The sequence below is a fragment of the Ichthyophthirius multifiliis genome, assembly GCF_000220395.1.
Source record: "Ichthyophthirius multifiliis unplaced genomic scaffold scaff_1120509250996, whole genome shotgun sequence".
Taxonomy (NCBI): Eukaryota; Ciliophora; class Oligohymenophorea; order Hymenostomatida; genus Ichthyophthirius; species Ichthyophthirius multifiliis.
In genome coordinates, this window is record NW_004086301.1 from 13,006 (window position 1) to 34,306 (window position 21,301).

Sequence of the window (21,301 nt, forward strand, 5' to 3'; positions counted from 1 at the left end):
CTATTTAATTATTTTAATATTTTAATAATTTTTTTTTTGTTTAATTAAATACTTATATTATAAATGTTTATTATATATTATTTTTTTAAAAAAAAATATATTAAAATTATTAATTCAAATGAAAATAAACAAATCATTTTTAGTTTAAAATGATACAAATAGCTAAATATTTTCAAATTAAAATTTATAAAAGACCCCATTAAAATCACAAAAAGGCACAACCAAATCTCTTGCAGAATAAAGCATTCTAAAAGATAAAGAGAATATTTTTCAAACTTCCTAAAATCGTTTAAATTATGATAATACATTAGAAAACGATATAAATTATCTTAATTTAGATTAAATAAATGATGAATTAGATAACAATAGTAAAATAAAATAATAAATATAAAAAAATAAAATAACTAAAAAATAGTGAATAATATGATAATATTGATGAATAGGAGAAAAGCCTTAGTATTTGCAAAAAAATAAAAGATTTTAATATAATAAGAAGAGAGAATTCAATAAATACAATTGACGAATGCACATTAATTATAAAAATACTTATTAGAAATAAATGAAGAAAATAGTAATGAAGATTAAAATATATAAAATCTAATAAATGCTACTGCTAATTAAACTCCTAAGATGTAAAAAATAATCTAATAGGTTGTTAATGATTTAACTGCCAACTAAGAAAGAAAAAGTATTGAACTTTCAAGAAGTTCAGATTTTTGGGAAACTAATAAACATTTTGAAAATCAAATTGATGTCTAGCTTTAAAAATTAAGACATTTTGATTAAGAATTAGATAAAATTAATCTATAAATACAAGATTTTTGTAAAAATCTTGATAATATTGAAGATAATATCAGAGATTTACTTATTAATAAAACTGAAAATCATGTTGTTAAAGCTGAACCTTTTTTTTAACATAAAAAAAAATATCAAAATACTCTTAAATAATTACTATTGTAAAGAAATAAAATCAAGGATGATAAAATCTCAACTATTTATAATATTGTTAAAATGCTTTCAGATCTTAAAGCCTTAAGATAAGAAAGAATTAGTGATTTAGGAAATGTTTTTGGTATTAAAGATGCTGATGATTCTACTTTTAAAATTAATTATTATATGGATTTCTTAGATTAATTAGAAAATGTATTATTTTTTTAAAATAAAATAGTAATTTAATATTTTCTATTTAAAAAAATAAAACAAGTTAGCTAAAATTGAAGATAATTTATATATACTAGAATAAAATGAAGATGAATTATTAAAAGAAATAGAATTGAGTTCTAAAGAGGTTTTTATTAAAATTTTTAATTATAAAGTATTAATTTTAATATAAAAGTCTGAAGCAATGTTCGCAGAATTTGTAAAAAGATCTAGTGATGAAGCGAAATTCTTTTGTGATTTAAATGAAAATTTATCACGAAGGTTAATACTTTAGTCTGCTATAGAGTATTTTTTGTCTTATTCTAATTTAGCTGGAATGGATAATATTGATATTAAAAATATTATTTAAAAGTTTAAATAGAGTATTACCTTTATGAAACCATTAATTGAAGAAGATTAAGCCATTAAATAAGGTTTAAAAAAAACAAATGATACTATTGATACTTTTTAGAATATTTTAAAGTCTTTATATTTCATTTTTTTTATTTTTAATTTTATTTTTAAAGAGCTATTTCAAGTGAAAAAGATAGATAAAAAGAGCTTGTGCGATTATTAGAAAATGGATAAAAATTAAAAGAAGAAGAGGAAAAGTTTTTATTTATATTTTTATAATTTTCTTTTTTTTTTAAAACAAAAAAAAATGTTAATTAGTAAAAATGAAATTATTAGAGAAATTGAACTTGAAATTACAAAAAAAAACAACAAAAACACCATTTAGAAGAAGATTTAGAAAATATATTGAGTGATGCAGATTTAGAAAAATATAAAAAATTAGGAAATTTACTTAAAAGTCATGAATAAAATTTGATTTAATTACATAATTAATAAAATGAAATTTAATAATAAATAAATTAAACACAAAAAGAAGTAATATTTTATTTTATTTTATATTATGTTATTAAATAGTTTCTAAGATTAATGGATAAAATTAAAAATGATTATGATGATATTATTAAAGAAATTTTGCCTAATAATATAATGACATCACTTGATTTTTAAAATGGAAAAGATATCCGTTAAGTTAAAAATTATTTATTAAAAACATTTAAAAGGCTTGGAATGGCATTCGAAGATTAGCATTGAAAATAAAAAAATATAAAATAAAACAATAGATTTTAAAAATATTTTATCAATTATTATTAATATTCTATATATAATTATATATTCTTTATATTTTATTGTAATTTATTAAAAATTAAATAAAATATATAAATAAATTTTTATGTTTGTCTAATATATTTTTTTACATAGAATAGTTTTATAAAATCTCAGTACTAATAAATTTTTATCATTTATAATTGAAAAAGATCTCTAACCACATTATATATTTTAATCTTATTTGTCTTTAATTTGAAAAAATCTTAAATTTTAGAATACTATAAAATCTAAAGTAACATTTAATTTAGATTTTATTAAAAAAAATCTGATTTAAAATATTTTTTAATAAATTTTAAACTAATTAAAACAATAAACAATATTTCGGAATGCTTATAAATTATCAAATCTAAAAAATTTATAATTAAAATTATTTATTAATATTATTTTTTGCATTTATTTATAATTTTTCTTTTTTAAAAAAATATTTTTTGCTCTTAGTGTAATAAAATCTATGAAAATATATTACTATTGTTTTTAATTCACATAAAAATTTTAATTATTTCTTTTTCTTTTTGATTTTTTTTAATTTTTTTATTATTTTATATTTTGTTGACCTTTGATTAAAAATATTAACATATTTTGATTTATTATAAAATAAAAAAAACAACTGTTTAATGATTAGTCAACACTAATTTTTAAAATTAAGTAAAGTAATTTTTTATATAATTTAAATTTCAATTTTTTTGACACAATCTTTTTTATTCAAAATATAGTAATTTAATCTTTTTGTCATATATTTATTATTTTAAAAATTAAAAAAAAAAATTCTATTTTAAAAAATATTTTAATTTTTTATAAATGTTTGTAGCGAAGAATAAATTAAATAAAAAAAATAAGGTATCATAGAATTTTTTATTTTCTTTTTCTTATAAAATCTTTAAATTAAGACAATTTTTTATCGTTTAGAATACAATTTTAATCACTGAAATCATTATTGTTAATAATAATTTTGATTTTATGATTAATATAAAAAATAAAAAAAATAATTAACCAATTAATATTATGGCCTAAATGAAATTATTTTTGAAGTTTTTTGTCCGTACCAATCCTAATTTATATTATAGTTACTTAGTCTTATAGAAAAAAATGGTTTATTTCTTAATAATCTTTTTCTAATTGCATTTTAAAATATTTATTTCTATTATACTCTAAAAATCGGATTGAATGATTATCGTGTTCTAAAATTTTAGAATATGATCTAAATAGATATATATTAGACTATTTATTTATCAGTATGCGATTATAGTCTTTCTGATTATAAAAATAATGAAAAATAATTGCCTTTTTTAAAATAAATTTAAATAATTTTTTTAGAGTTTTCGAAATTTTTAAATCTAATAATAAGTTTATTTATTTTTCTATATTTATTTTTTAAAAGAAACTTAATATTATTATTATTAGAATTATAAAAAATAATATAATAAAAGTAAAAATAATATAATAAATAAATGTTTTAATGTAAAAATGATAATTGTGGAAGATAATTTTAATCTGAATAATAATTAAAATAACATATAGAAAGGAGGCATTAAACAACTACATTAATATAATAATAAGAATTAAAATAATAAACGAAGTAACCTCTTTAATAAAACATTTAAAAGCGTAGCAAATCCGAAACTGTTGAGATAGAATTAATGAAAAGTATAATAAAATATATGAAAAACTCGGAAGAGGAGTAAAATAATAGTTTAATAAATTTAAAAGAAAAATAAGATATTGATAGAGAAGAGACAAGTAGTATTTCAAGCTAAAAAAGTACTCAAAAAATATCAGTATAATAGATTATTGATTCGAAAAAAAAATAACAAATGAATTATTAATATAATAAAGTGATGATGTATTAACGAAAGAAATAGCATTTATAGAAAGTTTAACTTTAAATGATTTAAATTTATATGTTTTTGAAGATGGGATGAATAATGTATGTTTTGATTTAATGGTGAATTTAAAAAACTTAACATTATCAAAAAATAATTTAATAAATGTAGTTTCGATAAGTAAATTTTCAGCTACGTTAATTGAATTAAATATTAATTTCAATAAAATAAAATCTCTTAATCCTTTATAAGAATGCATAAAATTAGAAAAATTATGGGCAAGCAATAATTAAATAGAAGAAATTAATTGCCTAAAATATTTAACTTAGTTAAAATGTTTAAGTTTGTATAATAATAATATTAGCCAAAATTGCTGTGAAATATTTAGCTTTTTAAAAAATCTAGAAGAACTTGAAGTAGGAAATAATCCTTGTAGCTTATCTATTAACTTTAAATACGAAGTTTTAAATACGATACCTTCACTAAAAAAATTGGAGTAGGAAATTATATCTTATCAAGATCAATAATTAGCTAAAAAATACTGTTAAAATCATAAAAATTCATAGCATTAATAAAATTTATTATAAAGACCAAGTACAGCTCCTAATAAATTCTATTTTAGATAAGAAAATAAATGCTTGAATGGAGAAAATAAAGATTTCGTGAAAGGAAGTATTTTAGAGAAAAATAATAATTAATAAAATGATTAAAAGTTAGATTTGCTTGAAAAAGAATTAAAATAAATTAAGGATTAATAAAATGAATGCAAGTAATAAATTAAATAATATAAAAAAGATAAAAATTATTTTTAAGAAGAAATCTAAACTTAAGAAAAAATAAATAACAATTTAAAAATTAAGCTTAAGTAACTTTAAGATTTGAAAAATGATAATAAATAACTTGCAAAAAAGATATAAGCTTTTGAAAGTACTATTGTTTTGCACAAAGAAGTTCCTAAAGAACTTAAAGATCACATTTAATATTTACAAAATTATGTTTTGAAATTAAAAAGTTAATAATAAAAATAATGTTCTGATTAAAAAGAAGATTTATAAGATTTATTAATGAGATCTACAACTGCTTTTACTTAAATAAAAGAATAGTTGTAAAAAATTAATTAGTAAATTTGATTTTTATAAATTAAAAATAAGAAATAATATTTATTTTATTAAAATTAAACATATTAAATTTTTTCAAATACATTAAAATAAAAAATTAAATATTTTTGTTTATTTTACAAATTATAATAAATATTTAACTTTTTAAAATTTAAAATTTTATAAAGACTAATAAATTATGGATAAATAAAAAATAAATAAAATTAAACAAAACAAAAAATTTTTTTTCTATAATAAATATTTAAAATTATTTTATTTAATAAAAAAAAACAAAAATTAAATAATAAAAATTTATAAATAAAAACAATAAATAAAAACAAAAAAAATAAAAGTTAAAATTATTTAGGATATATTAAATTTACTTATTAATTAAAAAAAAAAAAAATTTTTAATAAAACTAAAAGAATAAAATAAAATAATAATAATTAAAGAAAAAAGTATAGAAAATGGCTAAGTAAGAAACAATATTAATATTTATTAATATATTTTGAACTAATAAAAAAATAGATTTGTCCCAGAAAACGTTTAAAAAAAGCAATAAAGAGATGAAAAATTAAGAAAATCAGCCTTAGAAGCAAGAAAAACTAGATCAGCATTAATGAAATAAAGAAAAGCTGAATGGACTTCTAAAGCTTAAAAATACGAATCTGAATATGTTGCTTAAGAAAGAAGAGTTGTCGAAGAAAAAAGAAAAGTAAATAAATAATATTCTAATAAATTATATATAATATTAAATATTTAAAAATTAAAATAAAAAGGCAAGAAAATCTGGATCCTTTTTCGTACCTGCTGAACCCAAAGTAGCTTTTGTTATTAGAATTAGAGGGTAAAAAAATAAATAATAATTAAAAATAATTAATAAAAAAATAAAGTGTAAACTAACTTCACCCAGATGTTATTAGAATTTTAAGACTTTTCAGACTTAGATAAATTCACAATGGAACCTTCTTCAAAGTAAATAAATCCAGTTTAAATATGTTGAAGAAAGTACTTCCTTTTGTAACCTTAGGGTAATTATTTTTTAATTTAAATAAATAAAAATTATAAATTAATAAAGGTACCCAAACAGATAAACAATTTCTAAATTAATCCTTAAAAGAGGATTCGCAAAAGTTAATGGATAAAGAATTCCTATTACTGATAACACTTTAATCGAATAAAATCTCGGTAAATACAACATTAACTGCTTTGAAGACCTTGTCCATGAAATTACAACCTGCGGACCCCATTTCAAAGAAGCTAACAACTTTTTATGGCCTTTCAAACTTGATACACCTAGAGGAGGATTCAGAAATAAAAGACACGCTTTCCACTAAGGAGGTGACTGGGGTAATAGAGAAGTTTTTATTAATGATTTAGTCAAAGCTATGCTTTGAGATTTATTTTTATTTTGTTATCTCTATCTATTCATTTTTTTTTATTTTCTTATTTAAAGTGTTTTATATTTACATTTTTAATTATTATGATTAAAGGAAAAAGAAAAAATAAAAAAATTAAGCATGTTATTGTTTTTAATATAAATATTTAAACATATTTTAAAATTAGTTGTTATATATATATTTTTTTTTATATATATAATTTATTCATATATTTTTTTTTTATAAACTTCATCATCAAAAAAAAAGGAGAGAAAATAGACAATAACCTTTTTTTTAAAAAAATCACAGAAAAATTAATAAAAGCAAAATAAATAATATATAATATATATATATATAAAACAAAATGAAATATAAATATATTTGCTAAAATTAAATTTAAATAATTTTATATTTTGATATTATATAAATGATTTATAAATACTTGAAGTTAAATATATTTAAATCAATAATTTTTATAATATTTATTTTTAAGTAAATTAATTTTTTTTTTTCTTATTAATAAATTAATAATATAAAATAATTATTTTTTAAAAATAAAAACATATTAAAATTTTTATATTTTTTCTATCACTTTTTTTTATGTAATTTTGTTATTATTTTATGTGTTTCTTTAAGTCCTTCCATAGCATCAATAATCTAATGTAGAAAAAAAAAATATAAAATAAAAAATATAAAAAAAAAAACATCTTAATTCATTTAATTTATTTATTTTAATTCTTCTTCATCTTCTTCATATCTTTTATCATCTAACTCTCTCGCTTTATTCAATGGAAACCTATTATTAATTATAAAATGTAATTTATAAATAAAATATAAACCAAGATAAATCATTGTTTTGCCATTTTTCGAAAATATAACTTTCGATTCCAGTATATTCAGTAGGTTATTTCCATTAAATATAAGCGATAAACTTAATATAATTCCACATATAGTGATTTAATTTAATATGCTCAACAAATCCACCTTTAGTATCTTATTTTCTATTGAAATCAGTTCTATTTTTTTTTAATATTAAGAATTTAAAAAAAATAAAATTAAAAAACTTTAAATTATCACAAATAAAACATTTATCACTAATATCTCTGTTTTTAGTTTGTTCATTTTCTCTTAATTCTTCAAAAGCTTCAACAATGATACCAGCAACAATTTAGACCATTATAATAACTAGAATTATATTATAAAAGTTATCGAAAAGTAGTCTTCCAGCTTAAAAATTAGGATTATATTCTTGTTCATTATCTTTTTCTTTTTATACCCACATTTCTGTTAACTATCCTCCAATACCTCCATTAGCTTTAAAAGTAAAATCGAAAGTAAATAAAAAGCAAATAAGTAAATTATCACAATTTCCATCATAATCCTTATAAAAGAAAGTAAAGCCAATCAAAGTAAATGTATAAACAATAATAATGAAAAGAACGAAAGTCAAATAAAGCTAAGTTCTCGGAATATAAACACTCTTTATTACATTTTTAAGGGTAGGATATCTAATTAATATTTCTGTTAAATGAAAGGTATAAAAAAATGGATGAATTACAGTCCCAAGCACAGCTAATGCGCCATAGGCTATATAATACATTACTTCTATTTCCTAAAGGAATATGAATATTACTTTAAATAGTTTAGTTAAAAATATTATTAGAATTTTAAATGCCCCCTAATCTCTCATATTTTTATTTTTTTAACCTTAATTAATATCATCACTCCATGCTTTCTTTACTATTAAAGGTACATTTTTACATAAAAAAAACAAGACTACAAAACTACTACATATTGTCATTATAATACCTAATATATCAAACTATTTTATTTTACAAATATATTTATAAATAAATAATATAGTTACTATTTAATCAGTTCGATCTTATGATAACCTTTAATCTGATAAAGCGTCATACAGTCTATAATTGTTAATTCTATCTTCATAATCACTATTAAAACTTATAAGTATGAATATATTCAAAATTAAGGTCAATGTAAAAGTTAATTATTTCCATAAGTTTACATAGCTTTTTTTTATTTTATTTTAATATAAATGAAATTATTTACTTGGCAAACAATGCTATAAATTTATTCTAAGAAAAAATAATTTTTAGTTTGTGCTCATGTTTTGAAATTTCAATAAAAGATTTACATTACTGCATTAAATATCCTACTTTAGTTTTTACACTTTATCTATCAACATTTTCATGAAACTCAATTTTTTTATCCTTTGGTAAACAATCGGTAAAAGGTAATAAGATAAAAAACACACTTTAAATTTTTTTAAAAAATAATTATATAACTAATATATTATTAAAAATACATTTCTAATTAATTATTTCTAACAACATCTATGTGTGCAGTATGATCACTAAAAAAGAAAAAAGCTTTTTTCAGCATTTTTTTATTTTCTTCTTCTTCTTTTTATTATTTTATAGTTTCATCTTCTTCTCCTTTAGCCATTATATTATTTGCATAAGATTTCATTTATTAGGCTGCATATAAACCTTCCTTTAGAAAGTTCATTGCAAAAGAAGCTATCTAACCTAAAATATTATCACCGAATAAAAGGCCTTCAAGTGCATTTTATTCAGTTTTTAAGACTTTATTTTTATGCATTTTCTATAAACTTACAATTTAACTATCTAATTTATCATCATATTCAAGCTTAATTTTTAAATTATTTTATAAATATATTTATTTAATTTACATAGTATTAAATTAAGAATATAATATAGAATCCATTTTAAGTGACACATTCTAATTTTTTTTAACCTTTATCGTCTACTATTGATTTCGGATCTTTTGATAGATATTCTAAGCACTCTTCTTAATAATTTTCTCCGTAAGCTGCTTAATATAATTTATAAATTTCTACTAATTAAGGTTCAAGTAAAGATAAAGGAAGATTTCTCATAATTTTTTTGATAATTATATTATTTTCATTTATATATCTCATTTCCAGCAAACTTAAAATTAAAATAAGACATTTGTTTTGCATTCTATAAATCATCCAATTTTCTAATCCTTCATTACTTTTTATTTTTTAATCTATAAGAAAAATACAAAATGCAAAATATTTTTTAAATTATTATAAAAATATATACTTTTTTTTTAAGTAATAGATTATTTTAACGATTCTTTAGATTTCATAGTAATTTATTAAGAAATAGGATTCTCTTAAATATTTCTTTTAATAGTAAAAATATCATTCGCAATTTCAAAAAACTTACTTTCAGACACAGCAATTTAATTCTCTAAACAAGGTCCTTAAACGAATTCATTTAAAGTATCAAGACATTTAATCATATTCTCATACATTTGCTAAAAAATAAAATAAATAAAAAATAGTAATAAAAAATTCAACTTAAGTTCTTGCATCATAATAATATGTTTTTAACAAATCTGCAATAGCATTAATCATATCATAATTATTTCTAGAATTAGTTTATTATCTGACATAATTTTACAACTTAAGATTATGTCCTTCACAAGATAGTTATAAGAAATTAAGCACAAATTCTAGAAGTTCAATATCAGTTTAATCATTAGAGCTGTCTAATTCATCTTATATCAAATTCATCGTGTTCGATCTAGCTTTACTTTTTTCTTTAGCTTTTTATTCTATAATAGTGATTTGCTTCCTAATAATATGATTAAATCTTTTAAATATAACTTCTGATTTTTAATGTGTAGTATAAAACTCAAATAAAGTTTTTTAAACTTTCACATTTCCTCCTTCTAATAAAGTATTTACAAAATTCAAAAATTAAATAAGCATTTCTGAATCTAAATTTTTATGGTTCTCACTTATTACGTATAATACCATTCTTGTCGCCCCTAATGAGTCAAGTTAATTTTACATTTTTATTTATTCTTCTTCGTTTTCTTTGTTTTCTTCAACCATGTTTCTCAAAACTTGTAAAAGTACTTTTATTGTATTTTTATTTGTTATGTCTTCTATCGCGTATTGTAAAAATATTATAAATTTCTTTAATATTGCTTGCTTATCAGGTTTTGGTTCAATATCTTTATAAAATTCATCCTTTATTAATTACTTGCAGTCTAATATTGCAGATGTTAAAGCTGATTTTTCATTATCAATTTCATTTTATACATCTGAATTATAATTTAATTATTCTAAAAATAACTTCCATGTATTTTCTATTTCTATTTCATCAAAATTTTTATTTACACTTCTTTTAGGGGTACCTTTGCTTATATATTTTACTGTATTTTTTATTCCTTTAAACATTATTTTTGTAAAGTTTTAAAATTTGCTTCTTTTTATTATGTGTTTGTCTGTTTATTTTGAACATTTTTCCTTTTTTAATTTTTTAATTTTTTTTATTAATAATATTTTTAATTACAATTAGTTCATCTTTATTTAAAGAAACTTATTCATCTTCTTAAGAAACAATTTAATTGTTTTCATATCTTTTACTTTAAACAACTACTTAGTCATATAATCTGCCTGAATCCATCAAATCTATATCTTTGTTTAAAAATATTTTATCAACTTCTATTTTCTTTTCTTGTATTTAATGAATATTTATTTCTTCTTCATCTAAATAGTTTCTTAAAAATTTATTAAGTATTCTTATTTATTATGAATTTATTTAATTATCAAATATATGCATTTTTTTATGGAGATCAATAGCATATTATTTAATATCCTTTTTAAAAAAAATTAAAATTAATTAATTTTTTATAAAAAATACTGATAAATCTTTTCTTTCTTCATCAGAACTAGGAAAATTTTATAAATATTTTTCATGGTAATTAAGCAATAAATTTATTAAAGAATTAAATAAATAATTTAAGAAACTTGGTTAATAATCCACGGCTTTAGATAATTAGTATAATCTTTTCTTTTCACAGTTCAATATAATTTCAATAAATTAGAAAACTAATTAGTTTTCTCCACCTCCTAATACTATATTTAAAAATAAAAAGTAATTAAATAAAATTAAAATTACATTATGAAGTTTCACTTTAAATATAAACACATTTAATAAATTCGAAAATATAAGGTTTTAAATAAGAATATCCTTTAGCCTTAGAAATTTAAATAGAATCAGATTAACTATCAATAGGTCCATAGTAATCTTTTTCCATTAGACAATCTTTAATAAATTGAATATCAAGAGTAGTTTTTAACTTAGCAATTGAAATATTGAAATTTTCTTTAGGATTAAAATCTGTATCATTTTGATTTTAAACTTTAATATATGTAGTCTAGAGTAACATATTTATTAACTTTGCATGATATTTAAATGGTTCATCTCTAAAAGTAGTATTATTACTTTGCATATATTCTAAAAATGGTTATCTTTATTCTTAGAAAATATAATTTGTATTATTTAAATCAAACCTTATGTTTTTTTATTTTCCTCCTTTTTTTTCTAAGGCAAACATCAAATTTATTTCATTTTACCCCATACTATTTAAAGGCAAAAAAGTATTTAATACTAATAGTTAATTATCAAAAATATACTTTAATTTATTATTATTTTTTAAATTTAAAAATATTTTATATTTTTTTACATTATTTTAACATTTCTAAATAACAATAAAAAAATCCAAATAATGAGACTATCTTCCTTATTTTAATATTAAGTTTATTAATTTATCAATTATGTTTTTGTCAATTTTTTATTTCAAAAGATTACTATTGTTTTTGTAAATTTAACATAACAATTTTATTTATCCTACATCATATTCTAGATAAGATAATAATATATTTATATGTTCATATAAAATAAGTTAGTTTTCAATGCTTCCTTTACAAAAATTGTACAATAATTCATAAGAATTTTCGAAAATATTAAATATAATTTTTTTCTTTTTCAAAGGTTAATTTTGATCCTTCATAATAGCATTAAAATGATGCATACCTTTATAAAAAATATATGTTTTTATTAAAAAATAATATAAATAATTTATTATTTTTGTTTTACCATCTTTTATTAATGATATTATAGATTCATAAGTCTTTAAAAAACAAAATATTTTTTATTTTATTGGATCTATATTTTTTTTGCCAATTTAGGAATTCAAAGCAATTTTATCATTATTATAAGTAAGACTATCAAAAAAAGAATCTTTAATATTTGATATAATATTAAAAATTTATTTAATTTCACTCATCTCTTAGTAATTATCATAATTATTAATGAATTATATAAACCAAATTTCGGTCTTTTCTATACATTTTGTAAGATTATATCCTTCATTTTTTAAAATTTTATATAGTTTTTTTCTATCATCATCAAAAATAGCTTATAATTTATTTAAATTATCTTTAAGTTCTTATCTTTAATTAAATAGTCTTAAAATAATTGAAAGTATTTTCTTTTCAAGTTAAGGATTATGGATAAGAAAAAAAGTTTACAATAAATAAGGTAAAATAGAAAACGAAGGATTCTTTTTCTCTTCTTCTTGTTGTAAAGCTTTACAGTAAGAAACACTTAATAAACAATCTAAATCAAAAAACTCATCTTATTGGTCTTTTTTATTTTTTATAAATAAAAGTATAATATTTAAGTATTACTTGTAAATGATTAAAATACAAAAGAATTTAATTTAGACTATTTATCTTTTTCTATTCTTAAATTTTTGAAAAATTATTTATAATTTAAAATTTGATTTAATTAGTTAATATCTTTTGGTTTATATCTTTCGTCTAATTCCTAAAATCCTGTTTTAGAAATATTAGGAAATATTTTACTAAATCCTTCATCAAAAGCTTATTATAAACTCTAATCATCTCGTATTTCTTCCTTATTCATTCTATCTATAATATTCTTACTGAACCAATGCATTACGTTTTATATCAAGTAATCTTATCTCATATTTAAAAACTGTTCAAATATATCACATATTTATAGCTTTATTTTTATATCCATATTAAGTTTATCATTATCATCTATTCCTAAACTATGTAATGAGCTGTTAATTCTTTTTATTATTAATAGAAAATAAAATATATATTATAAATAAAATAAAATAAATTTTTTTATTAGGATTATACTTCAAAAATCCTCTCATTAATGGATTATTATATAATAAATTTTCATCAATTTTGCATTAATTAGAATTCAAGATTCCATATTATAAATTGCTTTCATCTTATTCACTAATTTCTTCATCGTTTTCTACTATATATATATATATATATATATATATATATATATATATATATATATATATATATATATATATATATTATTAATAAATATTTTTTATAAATTTATAAATTAAATTAAATTAAATTAAAATTAAATTGAATTATTTTAAATAAGAAAAATTAGATTAAATATATATATTAAATGAATTACCTTAAAATATATTAAACATATCTTTATTTAAATTAATATTAACATTTATTTTCATATTCATTAATTTATTCTTCTAATTTTATCTTTCCACTGAACTTTCATATGCTTAGTAATAAGAAGTGCTTGAAAAAATTATATTTATTTTGTCATAAGCAATTAGTTTTATAAGATATTAAACAATTAAAAAGTAATCTTTTTATCTTCCTAAAATATTAAAAAGATTTAATTCTAAAAGAAGATTAAGCATATTTGTAGAATGAAAAAGTAAATCAGAATTCAATAAATCATCTCCTCTTTCTTTTAGTTTTAATCATCTTATTCTTCTTATTTTTAATTATATCTTTCTTTTTTTCGCCTTAAAGTTTATATTTATCAAATTCTTTTTCCACTTTTTCAGATACAAATTAGAAATAAGATAGCAAATTTTAAACTAACTTACTATATAATTAAAATATATTTGAATCAGGAGAAAATATTTATATTTCATTTTTCTAATCAATCTTTTATTTTCATTAAAAAAATAAAAAAAAAATTTATACATAATCGAAAATTCTACAGTAATTAGGTATTATTACTCTATTTAAAGGGTCATGATCTATATATAAAGTCATAGCTAATTTACTAAAACAACTTCTTAATTGTTCATAATTCTTGAAAATTCCAGCATTCCATATATTTTCTAATAAAAACTCACATTCAAAATAATCAATTAATTCACATCTCCATAAAAAATTCCTACCTAATGAAACATCTGATAAGAAAGATAATTCCTAACAAAGAATTTCTATCTATCATTTTTTCAAAAATTATCAAATAAATTTATATTTAATTTAATTTTTACTTATATGTTATCTTTATTTTCTATAGTTTACATAAACTTTTCTTTGAAAATTTGTTTATTTTAATTATTTTTATTTATTTATTTATAAAGTTTATATAAGTTTTCTTAATTTAATGATAGACCTTCATTTTAAAATTTACATATAGAACTTAAAAATTTATAATAATTAGCCTTAAGTATATAATTATCATTATACAACAAATTAACAAAATAGTTCATTAAATTTTATGAATTTTAGTTATTATTTAATTTAAAACATTATCTTTAATTTTAGAAAAGATTCTAATGATTAAATTTTATTTTGGCTATATTTAGAATTAAAATCATTAGAAAAGGAAATATTTTCATTAACTTTATAAAGCAAGAGTTAATTATTTTGTATAATTTCAATAATACAATCAATAGCTGCAGGAATAAATTTACAATGCTCTTAAAAAAGAGGAATAAGTTAAAAGGTGTATTATTCATTTTCAGTATTTTGCTTACAAATAGAAATAAGAAGGATATAAATACTTTTGCTTAAATATTTTTTAAGATTTAAATAAGTCAGATAATCAAGAACAGAAAGAAAACCTTTATTACTAATTCTTTATAGAAATTAATTATTTTTATCTCCTTATTTAATAAGTTATTATTCTTTATTTTTAATCTCTTAATCAATTTCAATTTATTCTTATATTTCTTTTTCTAAAAAATTTAATCTATTTTATTCTTCTTATGTAAACATTCCATTAAGAAGTTTACAAAGAATATCAATATAATACTATTCTCTGAGTAATTTCTATCTAAACTAATTTATTGTTCCGTACTTTTAATCTAAACTACTATTATGCATTCTGTTATTACAGAATTCATTTAGTTATTCTAATATTATTATTGATTATTTTATTTTTTTTTATAATATTTTCTTGTTTTCTTATAGGTTTATTTTGTTTTCTTACATTTAATTGTTTATTTGTACCACATTTGTTTTAGATATACTGGGAATTTCTAAAACTTCCATTAAATTCATTAATTTAGTAATTATTCTGCTTGAAGATATCACAAAATTAATTTCCCAAACTTCATTTTCATTGGCAGAAAATAATTTAAACACTTAATTTTCGGTTCTTTCTGCATTTAAACTTGGATAATGACTTGAATACATAGTTTCATTTTTTTAAGCTTCATTTATTCTTTGTTCTTCGCTTTTTAGTGCTAAATCAACCCATTTTTTTGTACTTACATGTCTTAATTATACAAAAGAATCGGAGCGTATTTATTTATTGCTTTAATTTCCTTATATCTATTCTAAAGAGTGAAATTCAAACAAAGTGTTTTCATCGGGAATATTTGTCAATTTCATGAATTAAAAATCTTAATTATTACCTGCTTACTTGGCTTTTTATAAAAAAATAAAATTAAAAATAAAAAAATTATTTACGATTTAAAAATAATTGTTATCTTTCTTTTTAAGATTTTGTATTATAATTAGATTCTACAGTCAAATAAATACCACTACTTAAATGCCTTAATCGATATTATTTTTCATATTAAACATAACCTCCACTTTTAAAATCTTTTTTTTCTACAATCCACATTCCGCAAGTATTTCCGGCATACTCATCAAAAGAATTAGAAGTATCTGAATTTACAATTGTCACTTCTAAATTTTCTTTTGAATCTATATTTTACCAATCTCTTTATTATAATAAATTTCCTTAAGTTGTTTTTCTTTAAGCTCCTAAAGAAGCATTTGCTTCAGAATGATGAAGCCATATTACATTACCACATCTCAAATACATGTGTGAATTCTAGGTATAATTTGAAAATAAATTTATTTTCCATTTTGTTGGATCTCCTTCTTATGAACCATTAACTTCTCTTTTTATTATAAGTTTTTATTATGTAAATTATTATTATATGTTCGCTTATACTTTACCTGTATTAGAATGCCATGTTCCCTTTTTTATTAATATTTAAATTATTTATTTATTTTAGATATTTTTACTTTTAATTTTAATTGTTCTTTGTCCATTCCAAGATATTTAAATTCTTTTTTTTAAACATTTAAACTGTTTTAAAATTATTCATCTTGTTTGAATAATTCTTCAGATGTATGCAAATATGTTTTTTTATTATGAAATTAATTTGCTCTTTCAATCAATATAATTTCATTTGCGTATATTGTCTTTTAATATGATAATTTAATTATTATTTTTCAAAAATAAGATATAAATAATTAATAATTTACTAAATCTCCATCTTTTTAATATTTAAAAGCTGGAACTATCCTAAATAAAGTATTTTCAGAAGGATAATCATCTAAAGTGACAAGGAAATTTCCTTATTCATAATGAGCTTCAGTTTGATGGCAAGCAAGAAATTTTGAAGAATTAATATGCATTAATTGGATTGTTTGATTATAAGTTATTCTATTATTTTTATGTTTTTCAAAAGCTTCATAATTACTTTTAAATTCATTTAATAATTTATTTTGAAACTGCATTATTTTTTCTTTTTCGACTTTTATTCCTTATTTATTATTATTATTATTATTTTGATTATTATTATTTTTATCTTTATCATCTTATTAATTAGGACTGTTTAAAAGATTGATTTCTTCTTTTTGTTTATCTAATCTATTCATAATATCTAATTCTAAACTTTAATATTCACTAGATGATTAATAATGAGAGCCATAAATATTACCCATTATTTCTTCTTTTTATTTATTTTAAAGCTTTGGAAATATTTAAAATAAAGATCCAGAAAATTTATCGTGCTTTTTTAGTTTAAGAATATCATTTTAATTTTATAAATTATCCGAATCGATTTGACTATTATTTTAGTTATTTTTTGCTTATTTACATATTAAAGATGTAAAATTCTTCAACATTACTTTCGATTTAATATGACCGTCAGCATATGCAAATACGTTATTATCTTCAAAATGTGATATTGATATAATTGACCCCATCGTTATTATGGGTTACTCGCCATGATGGTTTTCTTCTGTCATTTTTTTCCTTATATTATAAAATATATTTAACTATTTTTTTATTTTTTACAGTATTTAAATAATTTAAAAATAAAAATTATATCTATTAATCCTATCAATTTAAAGATTATAATATTAATTTTTTTATGTAAAAATAATATATAATTTAAATTATTTTTAATACATTTTTCAATACATATTATTTTAAATTATATTTTAATTATTATCATTTTTTAAAATTATATAGAAACAGAAATATTTTTTATTTTATTATATTATGAATTAATTATAATGCAATTAAAATAATGTATTAAAAATAATATGTAAATTATTTCTATAAAATTATTTTATAAGAATTAAATTTTTTTTTTTTTATCAATAAAAAAAAACTACAAAAAAATATTATTAATAAAAATAGTTTTCAAAACTAATTATTTACTATTTAAAAAAATAAATATTTTTATTTTTGTTTTTTTTTTTAAAAAAAAAAAATATTATTCAATAACTTAATCAATTTTTACACTCTTATATATAGAAAGTAAGAAATATTTTATTCTACTAATTTAGTGGAATTAAGAAAAAATTTATATAATTTATAACTGAACTTTGAATTTTTCTTGTATATAATTTAAAGAGCATTTAAAAAAGCATATCGTATTTTTTAATTATCTTTATTATTTTTCTTTTTATAAAATACATATTAATTTAATAAACTAATTTTATATTGAACAATTAAAGTTGCAAAGAAAAAATAATTAATTTTAATAAAGTATATTCATCTATTTAATTAATTAATTAATAGATACTATTTCAATAAAATTTCAATTATATAAATTCTATCAAATTTATTAAGTTGATTTTACAATATTTGATATTTTTGAAAATTATTAAATATGATAATATAAAAAATATACCATTGAATATTAAATTGGTAGTAATTTTAATTTAAATATAAAAAAGTAATTTTTCGAGAATAAAAATTATTTGCAAATTAGAAATGTTTAATTTAAAATTTGAATAAAGTACGATATATAAAATATAAAATTATTTAGAATATAAAAATGTTTTAATAATATTTAGAATTAAATAATTTTTTTTTAATATACCAAATTTAATAAATAAATTAATAAATAAATAAATAAATTAATAAATAAATAAATTAATAAATATCAGATAGCATATATTATACTTTTATAGATAAATTTTATAATTACTAATTTTTTTATATTAAAATAAATATTATTATAATATTTTTGCAAATATATTATTTAAATATTTTTATTTTTAGTTTAAATATTTATTATTTTTTTTATCTTTGTATTTTTCATATTATATTATTATGATTTTATTTAAGTTAATTATTTTTATTTATTTTTGCAATTTATAATTATTTTTTTGTTAATATCATAGGCAAAAATACTTTACTTACATTTTTATTTTCCTAATTATTTACTTTTTATATTTTTATTTTTCGAAAACTATTTCACACAACACTTTTTTCTTTATAATTTTTATTTTATTTTAAGCCTTATCAATTTTATCTCTTTTTTTATATTTGTTAGAATATTTAATACATTTTAATTATAAAAAATAATATTAAATTAATAAAATTTGATAATATAATATTTAATTCATATCTTTTTAAAATCTATAATTAATTATTAAGCTTTTAAATTAAATCAATTGGTTTTAATATATAAAATTTTTTGTTTTTTTTTATATATTTATTGTATTTGAATTATCATTAAAATTCATAATTTATATATTCATTATAAATACAATAATTTATTATAAAAAAAAATATTTTACAGATATAAATTTATTTTATCTTTTTTAAATAAAAAAATATTATATGAAATGAAATCAAAAACTTAAACTATTATTATAATTCATATTACATAAATTAAAATCTGATTTTTTAATACCAAGGTTTAATATAAGTGTCTAATTATTTTTATTTATTTTTAATAAAAAAAATCATATAAAAATTATATAATTTATTTTATATATTATTAAATGGATCGTTATATTTTTTATTTTTGCACAATAATTTACTTTAAATTTATTTCTCATTAAAAGAACATTATTTGGTAGCCCGTTTATATCAATAATTTTGCTTTCAGGACTAAGATTTATTATTATTTCTTATAAATCTAAAATCAATTAATCTACTCTATATTTAGTTTATTTTAGAATATTTTTTATTATTTACTTATTCTAATGTTTTTAGTATTCTTCAAACAGAGGTAAAACTTATTTAAGATTTTCTATGTAGCCTGTATAATATCCCATTTCTAATCCAAACTTATGTTCGTTTTTTTTATTTTAAAAATTTTTAATAAAAAATAAAAATACAATGGTAAAAAAAAACTACTTGCTAACCAGTTAATAAACATTAGTCATAGTTTTCTTTATATTCAACATTTTTATTACCTGCATAAGATTTTTAAGCTTATTTATATCCATTTAAATAATATTATTTTTAAATTAGATTAATTTGATCAAAAGGGTCTTATTCTTAATCCATTTTAAATATTTCTATAATATATAATAAATTAAAATAATAATTATATATCTATCTACTAAACAATAAAAAAATAATAATATATTAGAAATTAGAATTAATATTGAATTATTTTATATTTTTCAATCACTTATATTATATATATAATTAAATTCATTTATTATTAATTATTTAAATACATATTAATTAAATATAATTCATTTTTGAAACTTTTATAATTTTTATTAAAATAATATTTTCATTTTTTTATTTTTACATATATTTTTTAAAAAAAATGGGAAATACTAATTTTTCATAATAGTAAATAAACAAAAAATTTAATTCTGAATACTAAATAATTACTAAATAACATTTAAATGATTCTGTTTTTGGATACATTTAAATTTATTAAAACGTAAAAATTAAAAGTTATGTTATTAAAAGATCTAAAATATAAGATACTCAGTTATCTGAAATACAAATTAAATAATTTACTTCTCGATAAAAATAAGAACAGGAAAATATACTTAAATTAATAAGTACTATTTTATAAATTATATAAAAAATGCCATATATAATTATTAAAGGTTTTTTTGAAAATTAAGCATCAAATTTAATATGTGGAAACGCATACGAAATATCAGAAATATTAGAGTTTCCCATAGGAACTTTAGATGATGAAATAAAATTAAGAAAACAAGAATATTAATTTAAACATTTTACAGAAAGTTAATTATGGAAAATTCTTAAAAGTATAATTTCTGGATTAGCTTATTTTTAAAAATTAGGATATCCAGTTAAAAATATGAGTACTAAAACTATTTATATATCGACTCGAGGAGTTTATTAAATAGCAGAGTATGGATTAATAAATTAAGAAACATTACTTAACTAAATAATTTTAAATTAACAAAATAAAATTATTGAAGGGATATATTTACCTCCTTCTGATTAAAAAGTGTTAAAAAATAAAAATTATGATTTTTTATCATATAATATATAAAAATAAAATTAGATTC

At 17.4% G+C, this 21,301-nt stretch overlaps 5 protein-coding genes across 5 annotated transcripts, besides 17 other annotated features; 2 read left to right on the forward strand and 3 right to left on the reverse strand. All coding sequences in view use genetic code 6, as the record gives it.

Annotated features, from left to right (window-relative positions):
* Positions 1-118: 118 nt before the first annotated feature.
* IMG5_126270 (hypothetical protein) lies at positions 119-1,903 on the forward strand (the record flags this gene model as incomplete). The annotated part of the gene is made up of 5 exons (XM_004032210.1): positions 119-368; positions 416-1,143; positions 1,205-1,623; positions 1,668-1,751; positions 1,813-1,903. 5 exons carry the CDS (start codon positions 119-121, stop codon positions 1,901-1,903), a joined length of 1,572 nt encoding a protein of 523 aa, XP_004032258.1.
* A 396-nt stretch (positions 1,904-2,299) lies between these two features.
* Positions 2,300-2,335: a microsatellite.
* A 3,176-nt stretch (positions 2,336-5,511) lies between these two features.
* Positions 5,512-5,584: a microsatellite.
* Positions 5,516-5,572: a microsatellite.
* Positions 5,551-5,577: a microsatellite.
* A 70-nt stretch (positions 5,585-5,654) lies between the features above and the next one.
* IMG5_126280 (hypothetical protein) lies at positions 5,655-6,798 on the forward strand (the record flags this gene model as incomplete). The annotated part of the gene is made up of 5 exons (XM_004032211.1): positions 5,655-5,711; positions 5,765-5,951; positions 6,016-6,083; positions 6,130-6,267; positions 6,315-6,798. Coding segments are annotated over 5 exons (768 nt in total), but the record flags the coding sequence as incomplete, so codon positions are not given.
* Positions 6,085-6,128: a microsatellite.
* A 405-nt stretch (positions 6,799-7,203) lies between the features above and the next one.
* On the reverse strand, positions 7,204-10,873 carry IMG5_126290 (MIR domain protein; the record flags this gene model as incomplete). The annotated part of the gene is made up of 10 exons (XM_004032212.1): positions 7,204-7,272; positions 7,321-7,411; positions 7,455-7,631; positions 7,680-8,437; positions 8,483-8,645; positions 8,686-8,889; positions 8,942-9,285; positions 9,329-9,669; positions 9,726-9,942; positions 9,986-10,873. 10 exons carry the CDS (start codon positions 10,871-10,873, stop codon positions 7,204-7,206), a joined length of 3,252 nt encoding a protein of 1,083 aa, XP_004032260.1.
* Positions 7,282-7,319: a microsatellite.
* A 1,891-nt stretch (positions 10,874-12,764) lies between the features above and the next one.
* On the reverse strand, positions 12,765-14,205 carry IMG5_126300 (MIR domain protein; the record flags this gene model as incomplete). The annotated part of the gene is made up of 3 exons (XM_004032213.1): positions 12,765-13,578; positions 13,652-13,775; positions 13,959-14,205. The coding sequence occupies 3 exons, from the start codon at positions 14,203-14,205 to the stop codon at positions 12,765-12,767; spliced, it is 1,185 nt and encodes a 394-aa protein (XP_004032261.1).
* Positions 13,780-13,846: a microsatellite.
* Positions 13,868-13,918: a microsatellite.
* Positions 13,874-13,911: a microsatellite.
* Positions 14,206-14,250: 45 nt separating the features above from the next.
* Positions 14,251-14,307: a microsatellite.
* Positions 14,308-14,537: 230 nt separating this feature from the next.
* On the reverse strand, positions 14,538-17,800 carry IMG5_126310 (MIR domain protein; the record flags this gene model as incomplete). Its single annotated transcript, XM_004032214.1, has 6 exons — positions 14,538-14,746; positions 14,800-16,089; positions 16,223-16,720; positions 16,855-16,969; positions 17,033-17,304; positions 17,383-17,800. 5 exons carry the CDS (start codon positions 17,798-17,800, stop codon positions 14,987-14,989), a joined length of 2,406 nt encoding a protein of 801 aa, XP_004032262.1. The 3' UTR covers positions 14,538-14,746; positions 14,800-14,986.
* Positions 15,681-15,720: a microsatellite.
* Positions 17,319-17,358: a microsatellite.
* A 304-nt stretch (positions 17,801-18,104) lies between the features above and the next one.
* Positions 18,105-18,138: a microsatellite.
* Positions 18,139-18,890: 752 nt separating this feature from the next.
* Positions 18,891-18,948: a microsatellite.
* Positions 18,893-18,939: a microsatellite.
* Positions 18,893-18,948: a microsatellite.
* Positions 18,949-19,046: 98 nt separating this feature from the next.
* Positions 19,047-19,087: a microsatellite.
* The last annotated feature ends 2,214 nt before the right edge of the window (positions 19,088-21,301 follow it).